The 19,826-nt window shown below is 37.5% G+C and overlaps 2 protein-coding genes across 2 annotated transcripts in view; one reads left to right on the forward strand and one right to left on the reverse strand.

Annotated features, from left to right (window-relative positions):
* The first annotated feature begins 740 nt into the window (after positions 1-740).
* zgc:153896 (uncharacterized protein LOC569930 homolog) lies at positions 741-9,740 on the forward strand. The gene is made up of 6 exons (XM_034053108.2): positions 741-1,051; positions 5,012-5,157; positions 5,486-6,112; positions 6,653-6,878; positions 8,164-8,296; positions 8,983-9,740. Exons 1-6 carry the CDS (start codon positions 796-798, stop codon positions 9,032-9,034), a joined length of 1,440 nt encoding a protein of 479 aa, XP_033908999.1. The 5' UTR covers positions 741-795; the 3' UTR covers positions 9,035-9,740.
* A 369-nt stretch (positions 9,741-10,109) lies between these two features.
* The window catches only part of LOC117431148 (cytoplasmic phosphatidylinositol transfer protein 1-like), a 28,511-nt gene continuing 18,794 nt past the window's right edge, over positions 10,110-19,826 (reverse strand). Inside the window, exons 9-10 of the mRNA XM_034926568.2 lie at positions 16,868-16,931; positions 10,110-12,485 (exon numbers count right to left, since the gene is read on the reverse strand). Coding sequence (XP_034782459.1) covers positions 12,220-12,485; positions 16,868-16,931 — 330 coding nt within the window. The 3' untranslated portion in view covers positions 10,110-12,219. The remainder of the gene's footprint in view (positions 12,486-16,867; positions 16,932-19,826) is intronic.

Genomic DNA, 19,826 nt, shown 5'->3' on the forward strand with positions numbered 1-19,826 from the left:
TAATAATGGGATATAATGTGTCAGTGTCATGTTTTCCCAGTGTTCCAGGTGGTCCTGTAATTATCTGACTATATCTAGAAGAACGGGGCTTTCCTTTTGTTGGTTGTGTAATCAGAATTCTTACCTCTGGAATTCTTAAATGGTTCAATACGCTAAAGCCTGCATGGTGGCTTAGTGCAGTTTATACCAGCGAGCCCAATTGGTTTCCCATGTTTCCATTTGCTGTAGCTAATGACTTAATAAAAAGATCTCCCTTTGAGTGGTTTGCCTTGCTTCCCTGAGCTACAGTGCCTGTTTAGTTCACAAACTGGTAAGAAAGCTTCAAGGGAGGATGGAGCTTGTGTGCTAGCAGCTGCTGAAGGTATATTTAGGGAATGCAAACAAACTGATCAGTCAACAAGGTATGCTTTCTGATTAAGCAGAAACAAAGGAAGGGGTGTTAATGGTGCATATTTCAACAGCATTCTCCAATAGTTCCTATATTAAAGTATGTATGTTTTGTTTTGTTTTTAAATAGGACAAGGTCTTAGACTCCTGTATGGCTACTTTGCAGTCCTGTAAAATTCTATAGAGAAAATCCTATTGTCAGGTGATATCACTGAAAACTGATCAATACCTTCTGAATCTGAATGAAAATAATAATCTGGCATCGCTGAAGGCCCTCTTGTGATTTATTGCATGCACAAAGAGACTTGTAGACTCTGACACGCACTCTTATCTTTCAGACTATAAAATGGACAGCAAAGAACAAAAAGCTATTTTAGCAGGATCCCAGCCTCTGGAGACCTCACCACAATGGTACTAAGTTGGTCCCTCCTGTTAGCTGTCATCCTGGTGCATGGGGCTGAGGGCAAGCCTCTTGCAGTCAGAACAGAGCAACAGGCCTACAACAAGCTGTTAGTGATCTCCTTTGATGGCTTTCGATGGAACTACGATCAGGATGTGGAGACTCCAAACCTGGACTACTTGGTGCAGAACGGGGTAAAGGCGAAATACATCACCCCACCAATGATCACTATGACCTCCCCTTCACACTTCACCACAATCACAGGTAGGGACTCTTATACCGCATTACTATTATCAAACCTTACTGGGAACAATGGGGTTACTTTATGAACCCATCAGTAAATAAATCTTAACTCTGGTTTGCTTTTGTATTTGAGTTCCCCAGTTAAACAAGTTTAACACAATTTAACTATGTGTGTAAATCTGGAAGTAATTTGTGATACTAATTCAAAGTTATCAGGCACCAGTTGTTGTAATAAGTAAAAACTGCTGTTTGTCTATTGAATGCATGAATACAGTATCCATGTTTAGATTCACACTTGTAAAAGATCAAATGTTACAGCTCTATTATCAGACGTACAGGTCTACTGCAGCAGTGGAGATCCCATCTGTGCCCTATTATAGCTCAGGAAAAAGAATGATTCGTTAATGAGATAAGATTGTACAAGAAATTCAGTACCAAGAGCCACGTGGTTCATATAGCCCAGTTTTTGAGAGTTGAAAATATACAATGAAGATACCACTAGAATTGCAATGTATTAAGCTGAAGGAACCCTAGCTGAACCATGAGCAGACCATAGCTACCATAGTGGTGGATTTGGAACATTCCACAATGGAAACAAACTAGTTATGCAATAGATTACCAGTCGAACCATTCTACTGCTGGCTCATATTATTGTTGCCTGCTGTACCAAATCCATTGACTGTTGCCGTTGTGCCATTGCCCTTTGGTAAGGGAACGTATTGACTTTTAAAACAGCGTGTTCCAACAGTTTGCCTTGTTGATTTATTTTTTTTAAAAAACATGTTTTTTTTTTTTTGTTTGTTTTTTTTTTTTTTGGGGGGGGGGGGGGTTTGGAAAGCTGTTACTGAAAGTAGTGAAAAAACAACAATACTGGAACAGAGCCTATAAACTCATATTCCCTGATCCTCCCTGTGGTTTAAATATTTAGTGCCATTGGAGCATTAAAAGGCTCTGAATTCTCCTCCAGATAAGCTTCAGTAATTCCCATGTTGTTTGTAGTTTTTAATTGTTTAAAGAATTGCCCTTGGTCAGACTCCTGCCACACAGCAATTGTTGCTGTTGTGTTTCAATGCTACAATCTGAGTCTAGATACTGCAGCTGACCTTGAAACTTTGCCTTTCCATTAATAAGCTTATTGCAATAGTCAGTTATCTAGCTGATATAATTTCTTGAGTATTATGTCATGTCACTTACAGGTACTCCACAGTTCCTGGAGTTTTCCACACTGTAATTTCACCAGCGCCAGCCTGCTCGAGCTAGAACAGCAGTTTCCCTTACAGCTGGAGTAAGTTTTATTTATCGAAAAGGGTCAGTTTGCAATGTGAGAACTCAGCTCTTCCAGGCGAACTTTGACCAGCTGCTAATAACCTCAAGATCTCTGTATTCAAGGTCTCAGCTTATAATGCTTAGTGAAGCATTTCCACCTGCTGTATTAAACAGATTGAGCAATGTGCAGAGCTAGGGTGCCCGTGACTTTGCAGGATAGGGTGCTGTCCTGGATGCTTCTTAGGAGCTGTGCCTGATTAACTTTTCCATTCAGAAGAGTATACATTATTTCAACTTGTTAATTCAAGCCATCAGAGTGCTTGGATACTCAGAATGCATCAGGCAGTGATTATAATAAGAGTCAACAGCTCTGGAAAAGAGACAACTGGGAATTACTCACACACAAATGCGTGTGGAAAAGAAGCTTCTGAGAATTGCTTAGCTCTACTTCAAACTCTCCTCATAGCAGGAGAATGTATTCCCCCTTTTTTTACTGAGATAAATGCTGTACAACCTACAGATGCTGTAACACAAATCTTAATTGGAACTGCATCCATCACCGATTGGATGAGCAAAATAAGTAAAGACTGTACTTTAGAGATGGATCTCTTTGGTTTAACTCCCCCACCACAGAGCACATGGAAACTGTTCCAGCCAATGACAATGCCCCCGTATATCGCAAACAGCTATGTCCATGAGGAAGATAAAGCAGGCAGTAATATCTAATAAACAGGCAGCTGCTGACTTGGCTTAATTGCCAGTGCTGGGTAAGCATCATTTGCCATGAAAGAGTTGTGCTGAAACAACCATTACAATTACTCGGAAGTAATCTAGTAAAAAAAAAAAAAAAGAAAGAATTATAGTTCAGAATGTTGGGTCTGCAATTCAACTATAAGTGCTTCATTTAAAGTCTCTAATGCAGGTAATGCTCAAAACCCCTTTTTTAAAACCCTCTGCAGTTAGAATTATCTGCTAGATAATTAACCTTTGGTTTGTTATGCCTAACTACTGTTTCACCACAGTCAAATATATTGCAGGAGGTAAGGCCTGAGTATTACTGCAAGTGTACTGTAGTACAGCATTTTAAAAGTGCAGTATTCACAAAAATGTATGGTAAAGCACTGCATGCTAAGTAAATAAAGCTGTGTGTCAAGTAGACAGATGTTTCAGCTAATGACTGGCTACTCGTTAGTCTTTTAAAATGATTGGGGCAGCAATGTGGGGTAGTGGTTAGGGCTCTGGACTCTTGACCGGAGGGTCGTGGGTTCAATCCCCAGTGGGAGACACTGCTGCTGTACCCTTGAGCAAGGTACTTTACCTAGATTGCTCCAGTAAAAACCCAACTGTATAAATGGCTAATTGTATGTAAAAAATAATGTGAGATCTGTAGAATGTGAGATCTTGTAGCAATTGTAAGTCGCCCTGGATAAGGGCGTCTGCTAATAAATAAATAATAATAATAATTATGGGTGTCATTTGGATTGGATTGATGTCATTAAAGAAGATTAATTGTGTAGTCTGTTTAGTGGGAGAGCTTAATCTGGCACAGTTTAGATCAATTTAATAGACACCAATATCTTACTATTCCAAAATTAGCAATTTCTTAAGTCATTGCCCTCAGCCTCCATGTGTTCAGTTTAATATCCACTGACAACTTACGGTCGGCTTCTGAACAACCACCAGTAGCAATAACCAATCCCAGCATCTCTTTCAATACTGGTACCTACCTAAACAACTACGACTGTACAATGGGAGCGTTGGGTGCTGTGTTTAACGAATACCCGAATAAAAGTGCCACCTGCTGGCAGAAATTGGACTTGAGTAGCTGTGTATTGTTTTACCCAATTGAGAGGTATGCTTTCACAAATGTCATAACTCTAGTTAAGATTCATTTAATTGGAGGAGAGGGAGCTTTAGAAGAAGTAGCCTTCTCCTTAACCATTAAAGGTAACCTGATTTCCAATGAAATCTCCTATAACTTGCAATATGGTGATTGAAGCAATTAATAACCTGCTTAGCAATTCAAAAAACAAACCATTTAAAACACTAAAAATATTTGTTCTCAGTGCCCATTACATTGTAATTCTCTTTGAAGCATATATTCTTGAAATCTCGGAGGAGGCACTAGTTGGGTAGTCCTGTCGTGTTAACTGAAACCCTCAGCTTCAGCCATTTTACCAACCTTGTTTAGTACTGGTGTACGATCCACTAGATCCCATCGTACAGCTCTGATGTCACTACAGGGACGGAACCGGAAGTTCAACAGGGAGGTTTTGTACGATGTGAACTATTGTATCCAACACCAGATTGCACTTACTGTAAAGCCATAAATATTTGCGACTGAAATATTTTGTGAATCACACCCATAAAAACTATTTTGCTCCACAAATGTTGGCGACCTGTTGCAATACGAAGTATATATTGTTAGTGGAATTTGATATGCGTGCCAAAAAATATTTGCGTTTTTTTTCATATGCAAAAAACACATAAAAGACTCGCAAATATTTATGTTTTTACAGTTTATTAGGATGCATTTTATTAGACACAGCACCACCTAGTGGCTGTAAACGTGTTTTCTTATCATGTACTATATTTACTGTCATTTATTCTCCCGACATCCACATAAAATATACAGTCTTTAATGTCTGCATACAGTGAATGGTCTAGGGACCATTCAGTGTATGCAGAATATATATCTCTATTTATTTATTTTAGGCAGATGGGTTGAAGACCACGGTGTTGTCCACAACATGATGTTTAACCCTGACACCCTGATGAAACTGACCCACAAGGCCACTCAGAATAGATCAGAGTGGTGGGACAATGGGGTCAAGCCATTGTGGATTACAGCCCAGGACCAGGTACTGTACAGCACAGTAGATAAACAGCTCCCAAAAATACACCTGTTCAAATACATAATGTGACCTATAAACACTAGGTATTGTATTGTAAAGCTAAAGACTTTATTTAGTAACAAATTATAATTTAGTGACTAGTTTTATTACATTTCAGACAACTTTCGCACTAGCTTTTAAATCAGGTTGTAAGAGTCGCTTTGCATTTGGGGTCTTAGATTCCTTGGGGTTATGTCAGCAGCCAAGCACCAAAGTTTGATCCAAGACAATGCTGATTAAAAAAAAAATCCTACAGGGGCCCTTTAAATGTTCAGCATCCTTTCAATTTGCACAGGGCCTGAGAACCGGCTCGTTCCACTATCCTGGAGGGGGTGCCAACTACAGCGGCCAGTCAGTCTACCGGTCTTTGGTGGAGTCGCAGTCTCACCCCGATGGCAACGAGACAGAGTGGCGGGAGAACATCGAGATCGTCATGAACTGGTTCACCAAGGAGAACTTTGACTTTGTCACGCTGTACTATGGAGAGCCAGACAACGTCGGGCACAAATCAGGTCCGGAGACTGAAGAAAGACGCGCCGTTATCAGACAGATTGACCGCACCATTGGCTTCCTGCTGGAGGCCATCGAACGCCACAATCTGAAGGACAGTCTCAACGTTATCATCACCTCGGACCACGGCATGACCACGATCAAGAAGGCCCCTCAAGTGGAGGAGATCAAGCTGTCTAACTACGCTGCTTTAGGAAAACTGGTCAGTTTTGACCTGCTGGACTACGGTGGCTTTGGGATGATGAAGCCCAAACCAGGGAAAGAGGAGGAGCTTTACCTGGCGCTGAAGAATGCTCACCCCCACCTGAAGATCTATAAGAAGGCGGAGCTTCCGGAGAGCTTCCATTTGGCCAATCACGAGAGAATCCTTCCACTTATCGTCTTTGGTGATCTGGGTTACAATTTGAACTCGGTAGGTTTAGCACAGCAGAACTCTCTTTATTCAAACTGCCCTCTAATCTCAACTGTTGAATGTCTGTCAACATTTACCACCAGTATCAGCTCTGGGGAGAATACACTCCGCCTTTATCAGAATCCCTGTTTATACAAACATTATCTTCCCCCTTATTTTCTCAATGCATGATTATGCATGATTAACTCTTAATTATACTTTGTCATACTTACAATATCTGTGGATTTCTTTGTTTGTCCCGATTTTGAGACTGCAGCTTTAAGTTCATTTAAATATCTTGATGCCATGTTTTTTTTTTTTTTTTTTAACAAACTTCTGATTAACAGAAGCGCAGATAATTTGAACTAAACAGAAGGTTTTCTCAAAGCCCTTTCTTGTTAATTTGCACTCCACAGCTTTTACTGCTGTTCGATTCTCATGTCAGGAATACAACACTGTCTTGTATATCCATATATTTGATTGCTTGTAATTATTTTAAGACTGATAAAGGAACCGATTATTATTTTCTAATATATATATTTATTTTCTTATATTGGACAGAGGTTAATATTTTACATCAACAAAGGAGACCACGGTTTTACTAACGAGGAGATGGACATGAAAACTATTTTCCGAGCTTTTGGGCCGGATTTTAAGAAGAACTACCTAGCTGAGCCGTTTGACAGTATCCACATCTACCCACTGATGTGTAAGCTGCTGGGTGTGAAGCCCGCCCCCAACAACGGCTCCATGACTTTCACCCAGAGCATGCTGATTCAGGATTCAGGTAGATTTCTCCCTCACACTCTCAAGTGCCTGTCTTATTTATCTTAGTTAACTGTGTGTGTGTTAAGCTTTGTGAACTCTGCTGACACTGTTTTCCTAACAATATGTAAACAGTATCAATTTCCAGTTACAATGTCGTTTCAAGCACAGAACATATCTCTTCTACACAAGGTCAGATATGCCCCACCTTATCAATTCTGTGTTCCTTTGTACTGTGATTTGGAGGAGTTTGAAAACATCCTCCCACCACTGCTTACCTTAAAGCTGTGCACAGTGTTCTTAAGTGTGCTCACAATATTGGGTTAACCTTCGTTGACCCCTACAATACTTCAAAGCAAAAACCTGACCCGAAGACACTGCAGCGGTGAAATGATCTGAGGCAGTGAAACTGGAACAGACTTCTTGAGAGTTAAGCTTTGCTATATCATATGCTTCAGCACATTTGAGATCTAAGATCTCAAATGAATGTGCCTAATTTCACTGTCATTTTATTGTACGTTGTAAAACCCAGGTTTTAGATTTGACACTATTGAGTTCCACAGAGATACAAAATGATTAAAAGAATGACATGACAGTGCAGCACACTAAGCTAATATAGCACAACAAGGATCATCAGATCACCTCAGTTTTGTTATTCAGCTGCCTTATATCCAAGTGATAGAATACATAATTACGAATACAAAGGAAAGATCCATTTTAAAATTGAAAACCTCAAAGACATTAAAAAATGTTTTGTCAAGAAGATGGATTTTAGTTTGAAAAAGCTGCGACAGCAGCATAGTCAAACCTAAGTGAAATATTTAGTTGGTACACATTGTTAAATAAAAATCTAAACAAGATGAAGTACGTCCCGGAGATTCAATTAGATTCAGCCAGGAGGCAGGGCTCCTGAGGAAAACCTGAGGTGTTTTTTTTCAGTCTTGGGAGGTTGTATCTTATTTACAATATTTTAACACTTAACCTTCACATACTGAATTTGAAGGAAAGGAGATCTGGTTTGTTGGACATAATGGCCATTTCTTCCAAAGTACTTGTAGATGTTGATGACTAGGGGGTCAAAAACACTCTTGCAGCATTTATTAATGAAGTATAACTTTCGTGTTCTCTGTACGTTTTTATACAGACAGTATTGCTGGATCATTCACATCCCAATGAACCTCTTCCACTATTTGGAAATGAGAGAACTGCGCTGTACAGTATAATCATCCTCACATGAACTAACAGTGTAAACAAAAACATGAGCAGATTAATACTAATATTACAAATGTTTCTCTGTATTAATACAGTTGGAGATGAGGACAGCGACGCAATGATGTCTTCAAACTTCCTGACTGTCATTGTTTTCTGTGCCTTTGTGGGCTTGATTTGTCTCCTGTTTGTTTCCTTTGTGGGATACACCGCATACAAAAGAAATAGAGAGTAAGTAAACTAGGGGAAGCATTTCATGTTTTGAGAACATTTTCAAGCCAATTTAACCTAATGTATCTATATATTATTATTTATTTCTTAGCAGACACCCTTATCCAGGGCGACTTACAATTGTTACAAGAGATCACATTATTTTTACATACAATTACAGTATTTTTTACACATTATTTTTACATACAATTACCCATTTATACAGTTGGGTTTTTACTGGAGCAATCTAGGTAAAGTACCTTGCTCAAGGGTACAGCAGCAGTGTCCCCAACCAGGGATTGAACCCACGACCCTCCGGTCAAGAGTCCAGAGCCCTGACCACTACTCCACACTTCTGCCCAGTGTTGCTAGTGATCGGGTTGTATATTATATATTTATTAGTTGATAAATGATGTCTCCTGTGATAAGCTGATTATTCCAGAACCTCCCAAGCCTCTATCTAATACGAATTCTAGGGATGGCAAATGAAAGAGGAAAAAAGGAATCAGTTAAAAGCTGTTTCTAGATACAACAGCCCCAAACCAAAAATATTCATAGTTTTTGGTGGTCAAATTATGCAACAATAACATGTCTTGCAGATTCTCAACATATTATCGCTGCATACTCAGTAACAAGAGAAAAATGTATTCTAATGGTACTGGATAAAGGGTCTACTCAATTTGAATTTGCTATTTTTGATTCCACAGGCCCAGTGCACAAGAAGAGCAAAAAGTAAAGACTGGTACAACAAAGTTTTGAGTCCATTCTGAAGGCACACCCTGGACTGGAAGCACAATGTTCTGCACTTTAATGTGGGTTATGGAACCAAAGAGGTGCTCTAACAATACCAATGACAAAGATGATTACCACAAATAGACAGATGTTTAAAATGCTATAGTGGCACCTAAGCTTTTACTTTCTGATTAAACAAACATCCAGACACTGCACACATCAGTGGCTACAGACTAATTAAGTGATCGCTCATATGTGTCTGTCATCCAATGAATCCACCCTCTAGATAACAGTACCTTTGTAAGACATAAAATACTAAACTACAGTGCAAAGAATGTAGTCAACAGTGAATTTTATTTGAGTGAAAAGTTGTATTGAATTGTGTAACTAAAGCTTTGGGACATTTCTCTTCATCGGTTTACAGCGTCCTCTGCTGTTCTAATTACATTATGAACCACTTCAGTAAAGAGATCTCTTATTGGAGAGAACAAACTCCAGGAATTTCCAAACCTGATTCGCAGTGTCTATTACAAATAAAATGAATTTAGGGCTATGTGAAAATGTGAAAAACACGCTGCTTGCTGAACACAAATATGTGTGTATGTATAGGGTTGTAAATTATATTTAAAAAAAAAAAAAACTTATACAATAGTATAATCGATGTACATAATTAAAAGTCATTCAAATATGTTGTACGATTTTACATTGTTTATTAAAAACTGAGCTGAATAAAAACCCAGTCATCAACCATTACACCAACTATCATTAATTTAATAGTGAAGATACTGAGCTAAGCCACAGGGTGGTGCTAATGAGTAGAGAATAATGAGTAGAGAACTGCAATACACACATTTTACAGAAGACATTTTTTGTCTGAGTAAAAAAAAAATATATAAAAATCTTTTTTTGACAGAATCCTCTGTCTGGACACTACTGTAATCTTACAGCCTATTCAAGAACTAGATATAAGGATAGAAAATACTTTTAAACCTTTAGATAAAAGTGGGTATTTAGTTGACAAACCTCACTAACAGCCAACATCCGATCGCTTCAAAAATGTCCAAATAAACAGAAAAAAATAATTCGAGAAAGAAACTTAGAACAGCGTGGAAAATATATTTTAATAAAAAAAAAAAGAAGTACATTCTACAGTTAAGTCCTACGACACATTTTATTAGTAGTGCCACAAGCTGGTCCTTTTTCTATGTAATTCTTCTTAAAACATTCAAATAGAGCCATGGAATTGTAACAACTGATCTTGTAAACCAGCAAACAGAGAGTATCGGCACGACTGGGGTTAATTTGTATACTGCAAAGTGAAATATATCAATAGGCCAGTTCCATGAAGAAAAAAGGGAGGCATATTTTATACATTGTGTAACATCATGTGGGTTTGTAATGTAGTCTTCAGTGCAAGCATTAAATATATACAGTAGGCAGTAGTCTGTATCAGTAAGGTCCCTTTATAGTATGGAACCGGTTACATTCTAGTTGTGGCCCCTTTGGTCCACATCATTCTATTTCAATAGCATTCTCATTAGAAACAGCACATTCTCTTAGCTATGCTCCCAACAACAGAATTATAATGAAAAGAGCACAGTATCTGGACAACCTTTCAATATAAGAGAGACTTCTGAAGTGACTTAGCAAGAGCTTTATTTCCTATTAGAACAAACATTGAGATGGTAGACAAAAAAAATGAGAGAAGATAAATCACTGAATTATAGAGCTTCAGTCTACTGCGATACAGCGTCAATCAAGTCGCATGCATTTTAAAAGAACAACAGATAAAGATTCAAAGTGACGTTTACTATTCCTTGTCTACCTAACAGTCTGGGGAAAAGTAGTCAAATGTTGGTGGAAAATGCACTTTTTGTATAGGGTGCCTTAACCGATAAACATCTAGGAGTTCACCATTTGTTGCATAAGAGAAGATTGACTTCATTCAGTTACATTTTTGATCCAATAACTGCCTATCCACATCATACATTCTGTAGGGTGATTCAAAAGTCCTGTATCACACTAAATTAACATTACAGAGCCTGTATCTCTGCTAATAATGTATTACAAGACGACAAAGAACATTTGCAAAATGTTTTTGTATTACTAATATGCATGTACAGTAGGTTATAAGCAAACTACACTATGATTCAGGACTTCGAATTACTCCTAAATAAAAATAAATTTTAAAAAAAACACAAAGGCTGAAGTGCAAATCACATAATCTAGAAAGCATTAACATTAAAATAAATGCATGAAGTTTCTAAAAAAAAAAAAAAACATACAAAAAAATTTCACAAATGCTTGGAATTACAGGAAAGAAAAATCTTAACCAGTAAGGTTAAAAGTGGTGTGTTTCTTATGGCATCATTACATGCTAGTTAGCATAACAAGATTTTGCAATGAGATTTTTTTTTCTGATGAGAGGTGTCTGCAACAGTAGATCCAACAGTTTGTCTTGCTTCTTTGAAATGTACAAGCAGCTAATTCAGTCTTCTGAGAAAACACATGATACGATGGGCAAAACCAGCACTACTAACCTCAATGGCAGCACGATCTTCAGGGGAAGACAAGTTTCAGCAACGTTAATTGTTCCCACCTGAAATGGAATCCTCCTGGAAGGATTAGAAGTTGTCCAACTGGTTTTATTCCAGTGGCTGAGACAGCTTATTTTTAAAGGGATAGAAGTATTAGACTGGGCCGTGCATAAAGAAGGAGAACTTTATAAATTAAAAGCTGATATTCACATATCCTCTTCCAGAGCTTTGTAGTACTACTGACATGCACCTCCAAAATCCTTTTAAATATTCTTCAGTCCTGTGAATCAATAACGAACACACAAATAAAACTATTCTTGGCTCTCTGGTGCCATCATGCTGCACCGATAACACTATTCAGTTAATGAGAATTTTAACCTCTAATGAGAAAGTGCTACTCTCTACACTCAAGTGATCAGTGATACCTTCACTAATTCAGCACCGGTGCCCAGTAATATTTTAAAATTAATAAAAAAACAAAAAACAGTCAGCTATGCACAACTGTCATTCTGCATTAAATGACTCCCCTGACTGATTGGTGTGAATATAAAATAAAACCTCTTAGGGTTCAATATTCAAAAGTGTGTGTCCGTGTGTGTGTGTGTGTATTATAGTTTTTAGCTGCTGCAATACAAAACAAAAAGAGAGAGTTTTGGTGGCAAATCCAGTTGATCTCTACTTGGGGTGTGAGCGTTCCCTCATCTCCGGGAGGGTAAGCATTTCGGGAGCGGATTTCTTGCGTGGCCGGTCTTTGGGCACACTGAGGAAGTCAGGAGGGTCTCCGTTGACGGGGGTGGAGGGAGCGCTGGAAGGGGCGCTGTGTGAAGTGGACGGCTTGGACACCTCACTGACGGAGATTGTGGGTGTCACTGGCCCGATCTTCTCGTTGGTGGCTTCCTGTGTGTCTCTCTCGTACTTCCGCACTTCATCCATTGTCATATCTACCAAGGACAGGAGATTAGAAAATGATCATGTATTAAAGTAAAGCAATTCAATGCATATCACAATCAACCAATTCCCCCAGAATATTTAAAAGCAGGCTCTTAGGCCCTCACCTCACAAACCCCAAGCTAGATGGAATAGAACTATTGTCCCTTATTTTTAATTGACGTTTTCATTTCCTTACCCAAAACCAACTATTAGAAGGGACACAAGGACACAAGTTAAATTTTAAACCTTTACAAATATTATTAAAATAGTTCAGACCAAAACAAAGACCAGTATAATTTTGAGGTTTAGTCTTGCATTAGCCATCATGCAGTAAAGAGCTAATTTATGCCATTAAAAAGTGGCATTGTAATACTTAAAATTAGCACATTTGTATCTTCAAAATAATTAAACCTAAATTAGATAGGATTGAATTAGCTAACATTGGGGGGGGGGGGGGGGGGTTGTTGTTGTTATCTATATTTTCCATTAGACTTCATCAGGGAAACAGTTATGAAAAATCATCTATTTTGAAGCGCTGTGCTTCAAGGGGTAGCTGTTTTGAAAACAGTTTCCCTATGTTGTATTAGGTTTAACACCATATTATAGCAGCAAATTGAAATTCTGCAATACAATGAGGATGTTGGGTGGTGAGCAGTGAAGTGTAAAGTGTTTTTACACCACTAGATGTCACTATAACCACATGGACCAAAAAGGTAATTCCTACAAAAGAAAGACAAAACACTTTTCAAACACATGATTAGATGGTTATGTACAGTGCATTGTTATAAAGAGAAATATACAGTATGTCTGTCGTTTAATATTAGAAGATGATTCTGCATTACCATCTGTGCATTTTGGAACTTATTCAACATCATATCCACATATTCTGAAACCTATCCCCAAATTTCAGGTAACCTTGTATGGTAATTTACTTTCCTTTTTTTGATTAATCAGAATGACATATAAACTACTTTTTGCAGTGGTGGTTTTTAAAATGACAGTGGATGGGTAAAGGTGCTTTTGAATGTAAAAGAAGTTCCATTTTCAATGAACAATATTTCTATATTCTCAGTGACTCAAATTTCTTAAACAAAATAATCATTTAATATAAAGATACCGATCTCAGAGCAAAAAAAAAAATCAATGAATAAAATAAATAAAAATGCAACCAAAACATACATTGTGGAGATTGATAGCTATGGATCTTGGCACCCCAGTTTTTGGTTTGTGGCCACCTGCATCTGATTCACGTATATACGCACGTCCTCCAATGTCATGTCTGTGGAAAATATTACATTAGCTGCTCACTGCCAATTTCACTTTCATTTGTATATATAAAAGAAAAAAAAAACTTGGTCAAGCCCTTATAGTCTTTTGTATGTCTGTGTGACGTCTATGCAGTCACTGTTGACGTCATCTGAAGTAATTGTAGGGATCTTTGCCAATGCAATCACTAAGCTGCATTGCCCAATGTTTTACACTAGAGGGCACTGTTTCACTTTAAATTCACAAACATAAAAACAGCATCTGTAAAGCTTTAAGGACTACTTTAAAAATCCCCCTTTAGTGATGACGATTATAATTTTTAAAAAGTGGAAAAGCCATTTGAAATCTTTAAAACTACAGCTATAGCTCAAGATGCAGATTGTTCTTATCTTGCCAGTGCAAATGTTTTAGAGACTATTATTTATTCCATTATCAGCTTGCTCATAAAATTCAAATTGTGGAATAAAAATGATAGGCATCCTGTGGTACACTAAGAATCACTAACATTTTGCATAAGTTACAATATTCATTATTCTGTTTATTTATTTATTTTAATTTACATAAAACTAGTTTGCTTTTCTATTTTGTTTTTCACTTAACTTGACCTGAGGGTCCAATCCATATACAGATCATATTTACTATTGATCTATTTTCAAAGCCATAAAATATTTGCAACGTAAATTGGCAATGTCCCATGTAATGCTATGCATGTACTGTGTACCACGCTTTACCATAGTTCTCAGTGATTTGCCATGATTTTATCATAGTATACTGTAGTAAAATTTCAAAGGGATGACTGAAGTCAAGCACATAAATGCACTTACAAAAGACGCAACAAATTTGGCCTTTAGTTGGTTTCTCTGTAGGTGTGTTTGTGTTACACAGGAAGTGAGCTCCTAACTAAATTCTAGGCTTACTTAAAAACAATAAAGGCTTGACCTTATTCAGTTAAAGAATCCAGATATACAAATGATATGCGTCACTGGAAACCACAATGGTAAGAATAGCAAATCAAGGCCAGGGTTGTGCCATTCGAGACCCTGTGCCTTTAACCTATTTCTCAGCTGCAGGTTATTTTTAAAACCCTGACCTAGATTTGCTTTCCAAATCACTTAAGGACTTGTTATGACACTGGTCCAGCTGGAGTCTGAATGGCAGTATCCTTTTCCCCTTGAAGCATACTAAATTACCTGTTGACAAAGCAAATACAAACTGACTCTTTAAAGCACTTTCCCATGGCACGTGTTAATAATCTAAATAATCACTAATAATCTCTCTAATAACACATCATCACCAATGACATGCTTACCATACATTCTACCCTCGTGATTAAGTGCTTTCTCGTATTCAATCCCATAAAAACCAAGGACAAGCACACCTGCTACAAAACGCCAGGAGTACAAGTCACAAAGCAAAGTTTGCTTCCCTTTTTTCTAAGTGAAAATGGTTTCTAAGTGAACATCAGCTTGAGTGTGAGGAGCCCTTCATTTAACATTGTCTAGTTCTGAAGCTAACTTCACACTAGAACACACTCACAGATCTGGCCCTTTATATTCTTAATGCTATTATATCATCCCAGAGAGTCTTATGAAAAGACTTGTTCAACACTGATACCAAGCTTTTTATCCACTTCACCTTGATATTAAGAATCTCTGTCCTGCATTAGACAATATTACACTGCCCCATCACTCTGTACCTCACTGATCTGGATGTCTCCATAACAAGTGTAGACCGCAGGTTAAAGCCCTCGCTATTGATTTAAGACTATTTTTAGAGGTGGGTAAATATTGACACAGCAGAGAAATACTTTTTTGATGGAGAATATATTCTGCCTGGATGTGAGTTAGTACTCCTGTATCCAGGGAAACAGCAGGTAAAGGCAGTGCTCATAGATTTGTAACAGCTCCTCAAGTTTAACAAGCCATTCACATTATTTACAGGGTACACAGAGATTTACTTACAATTATCTTTCTGTGTCGCAGTGGAAGACAAACCATTGTTTTATTTCTTTTTTTTCTTTTTTTTTAAGAAGCAATAAAAGTAAATGGCTCATATCCACTGGACTGAATTATATATATATATATATATATATATATATATATATATATATATATATATATATATATATATACACACATTAATGTAATAAAGTCTACAGCACTATTCTAGGTGTCCTGATTTAGAATGCTGATTCTCTTTGAGAAGCCTAGCTCTTACAGTAAATTCATTCATTCAGCTAATATATAACGTGCTGTGAGAACAAGGTAAAAGGAAAATGAATGACCTATCCATCCTGATGCAGCATTTTGATGCCCTTCCCTATTATTACAGTCTTTGATACAACCAGTTGGACCCCAGTCTGGACCTTCCATTTCGAGAAGCACAAAGCAGCAGACAGCAGCTTTACAAATAAAGGAGTGTGTTAGTAGTTCTCTAGAAATACAGTCAGCTTGCAGAGTGGAGTGTTGGTGAATTAGAAAGGTCTTCAGAAAGCCATATCCCGGCTATAGAGAATTAGTTCTGCCCAGCATGGGTTGGATTGACCACTGATAAAATAGACCTACATCAACTGTCCTTAGAAACACAAATCAAAACAGATCAGTGCTCCTAAACAGATCAGTGCTCCTGCTAACCAGCCAGTAGAGAAGTGACTTTTTAACCCTTTCCAGACCATACACCCATATCAGCATTGGGTAAAACATCATAAATTATTTGCATCATAAACTTACTCATCAATACCCATTTGCATGAGATATAATTAGCTGTGTTTGTGGGTTGGTTTTTGTTGTGGTTTTGTATGCACCAGTATACTGTTTGCATCTTTGTTTTACCTCTTTATACATACAACGACAATATGTGATTAAATGAACATTCAGCAATTGACAAAATTAAATAAATATTTATACTAATACTGTTGTACAGGGTGTTTACATAGGCAATCAAATATCTGAAGAATGGAAAGGGTTAAACATGTTAGTACACAGAAAGCTGAGGTATATGTTCCGCAGCAATACCCAGGAACAAAGAAGCAGCATCTAATTATAGCCTGTGAATCCAAGTGGAGGGGTTAGTGGCAGAGACAGTGGAGTTTCTAAAGGCAAGCCAGTTTTAAAAAACAGATACTTACTGTACCACTCGTCCACCCATGCAAAGGCCTGCCGGTGTCCTATTAACAGGATATCACTGATGACCTGAACAAATACAAATGGGTTTATTAATTAATCTTCACGGTTCACGGTTCAGCAAATAGCGTTGTCGTTTTAAAATCATTAAAAGAAGGCAATTCTGACAAACATCTTTTTCTTTAGTGTATTTGTGAATGATTGGGTCGGGCCCAAATTTAATATTTAAACAATGACATCATTTTGATCAAGTTTAGATCAATTGAATAGACCACCAGACAGGCCATTTTATTACAAATTTCAAAAACTTCATTTAACTAACATGCACCTCCAAGCACCAACATGTAGGGTTACAATTGTCATGTTTTTTCTTTCTGTTTTATAATTTGCATTATGGTTTCTCTGACATCATGAATGTGTTTGTTTTTTTTTAATAAGAATAATATAGCAATGTATATTGTCCCCCCTTTCCTTTTTTATATTCTAGCCGGGTTTGTGCACACAAAGTGTTATACCTTGTTCAACAGCAGCAGCAGAAGGGGATGTTGAGCAGATTACAGGAGATGGGGAGGCAGACTAAAAATAAACCATCATTTTCACGCCTCCTGACAGAATTTCATTCAGAGCTCACCAAGACACGAAGCTCGGCACTAGAAAGTTTCTATTTCTAGACACGGCTCTTTGAGAATCATTCTCTTACATTGTATTTATATCACCAAGTGCCTGCCCTTGTTAAAAAAACACCCACTCAGTCGATTGAACAGAGCGCTGACGTGACCTGCGAGGGCAAGCAGCCCCATCCCTGGTCTCCACTTGGAGAGAGGGAATTCATCTTGAGAGGGGACACAAGCTAACCTTGCTGCAGTAACAGGGAAAGCAGATGAGTCACAGGCTCAAACAGCAACCCACACAACACTGTGTGCATCATGGATATGATCGCCTGCTCATTTGCAAGGTAGCCAAACTGAAGCATCATCAACTGCGTTTCCCCAATGTTACCATTCTTAGGTGACACTTAGTTCCGTTCTTCTTGAGCATCGTTTCCACCGACAGTCAGGCTCAAATTTGTAATTATAATTGGTAGTTAAATGTGATGCTTGTATAGTTAACAATCAGAAACAGTGCTTCTTGGAAAAGATTTGGCTACATGACTGAAAACCTCATTATATATATATATATATATATATATATATATATATATATATATATATATATATATATATACACACACATACACACATATATATATATATATACACAAAAAGTTATATGTAAAATAATAAACAACATCATGGGAAATCAATTCTACAGAACAATGTGTGTATCTTCTGAACCCCCCACATAATACAAGGCTGTCCGGGAGTAACCCAGTTCAAAGCAGTACACAAATCATGTGTTTTCCATGTGTCGAGTCTAGTATCCTGCTGAAGGTCATGGATTGGAAGCAATAAACACCAGAGGTCTCTTCTCGTTACACAAATTAAATTCATCTTTACAGAATGTACTTTTTACAGCGTTAAAGAGTTCCTGGAATTCTGTTAATTCGTTTTCCAAAGACCTTTCAAAAAACTCTTTATGCTTTTTGCTTTCCCGTTGTATGACTGCAGTTAATTAATTAGATTGTATTGCCAACCTGCTGTTCCTATAAACAGACTGGGTCCTGTAAAGCAGATGCTGTATCTTAGCTACTGACATGTTTGGCATAATACCTGCTTTCTAAAATCTACCGCAATTCCCTCAGTGTTTTGGATAGCTGGCTTAGCTGCAACTAACCTTGGAATCATATCGATTTTAGTTTTCTTCCTTTGAGAATTAGAATGTTATATGATAAAATGTATTGCAAATTAGAAATATATGTTTTTATCCCATATAATAATGTACCTTTTATTGATTACATAAGGAATAACAGGAAACTGTGGATCAATTAAACACCGATTCACCACTTTTAAAACCATGTCTAACTCAACTGATATTCATTCAAAATGCCAGTGCCGTATACCATTAACAATGTCATTGACTGGTACCAGTTTATTTGAATGAGACACTGAAAAATTATACATTATTATTTAATAGAGACTAACAATTGCAATAAACGGGTTGACATTTACTAGTCACACAAATGCACTCAAAGCATTGTTGTGTTGCACTCAAAACGTCAGTTTTCAAAGACTAAAACAAGAAATTGACTACTATGGATTCGGTGACGCAGCCAGAGTTCTATGTGCTCTCTTTTTGGAATCATGTTTTCAATTGAATTGGAACTAAAAGATCAAAAGGTGACATCATGGAATGCTTTAAAGTAATGTTGATAATGTACTGTATAGTAAACAACAACAGCAATACCCATCTCAGGTGCTTTGTAAGCATAATGCATGTTAGTCACTGAAAGGGGCTGTTTGACTCACTATTGTGCTCTACATCCATCTAGTGGGGAACGCCACTGGCTATCCAACACAGGTATTAATATAGCAGGAATGACGTCTGTCTATCAACTGCATGCTCTGAGGTAGCTCAATCATAGAAATGAGCTGCCCAGTTTGTATCTTATATATTTTAGTGTAATGCCATTGGGTACTTTTCACAAAGTATGCTTACACAATAAATACTTATTTAATTTGTATAGGACATATCACAGGTTCATTACATGAAAAAGGAACACGCATGTTTCACAATGGAATTGTCCTAACAGTGGTAGTATTGCACAGTTTTTATCTTATATTTTTGAGTTACTGGCCAATTATTTGTTTATTTGTTCATTTATTTGAAATGGCTTTCAGCTCTGGCTCAGGACCATTAACATTGAAACCTGTGATTGGTTGACAAACTGTGGTAGTCATGGAAACTTCAGAACTTAAATGCAGAGTACAGGGCTCTGCGATGGGTTATGCATTTGAAAGCTACAACTCAATTCATGTACCAAGTTCTGCATTTCATTATTCTGAATACAGCCTCCCTCTCTGTGCA

Source organism: Acipenser ruthenus, chromosome 22, assembly GCF_902713425.1.
Source record: "Acipenser ruthenus chromosome 22, fAciRut3.2 maternal haplotype, whole genome shotgun sequence".
NCBI lineage: Eukaryota > Metazoa > Chordata > Actinopteri > Acipenseriformes > Acipenseridae > Acipenser > Acipenser ruthenus.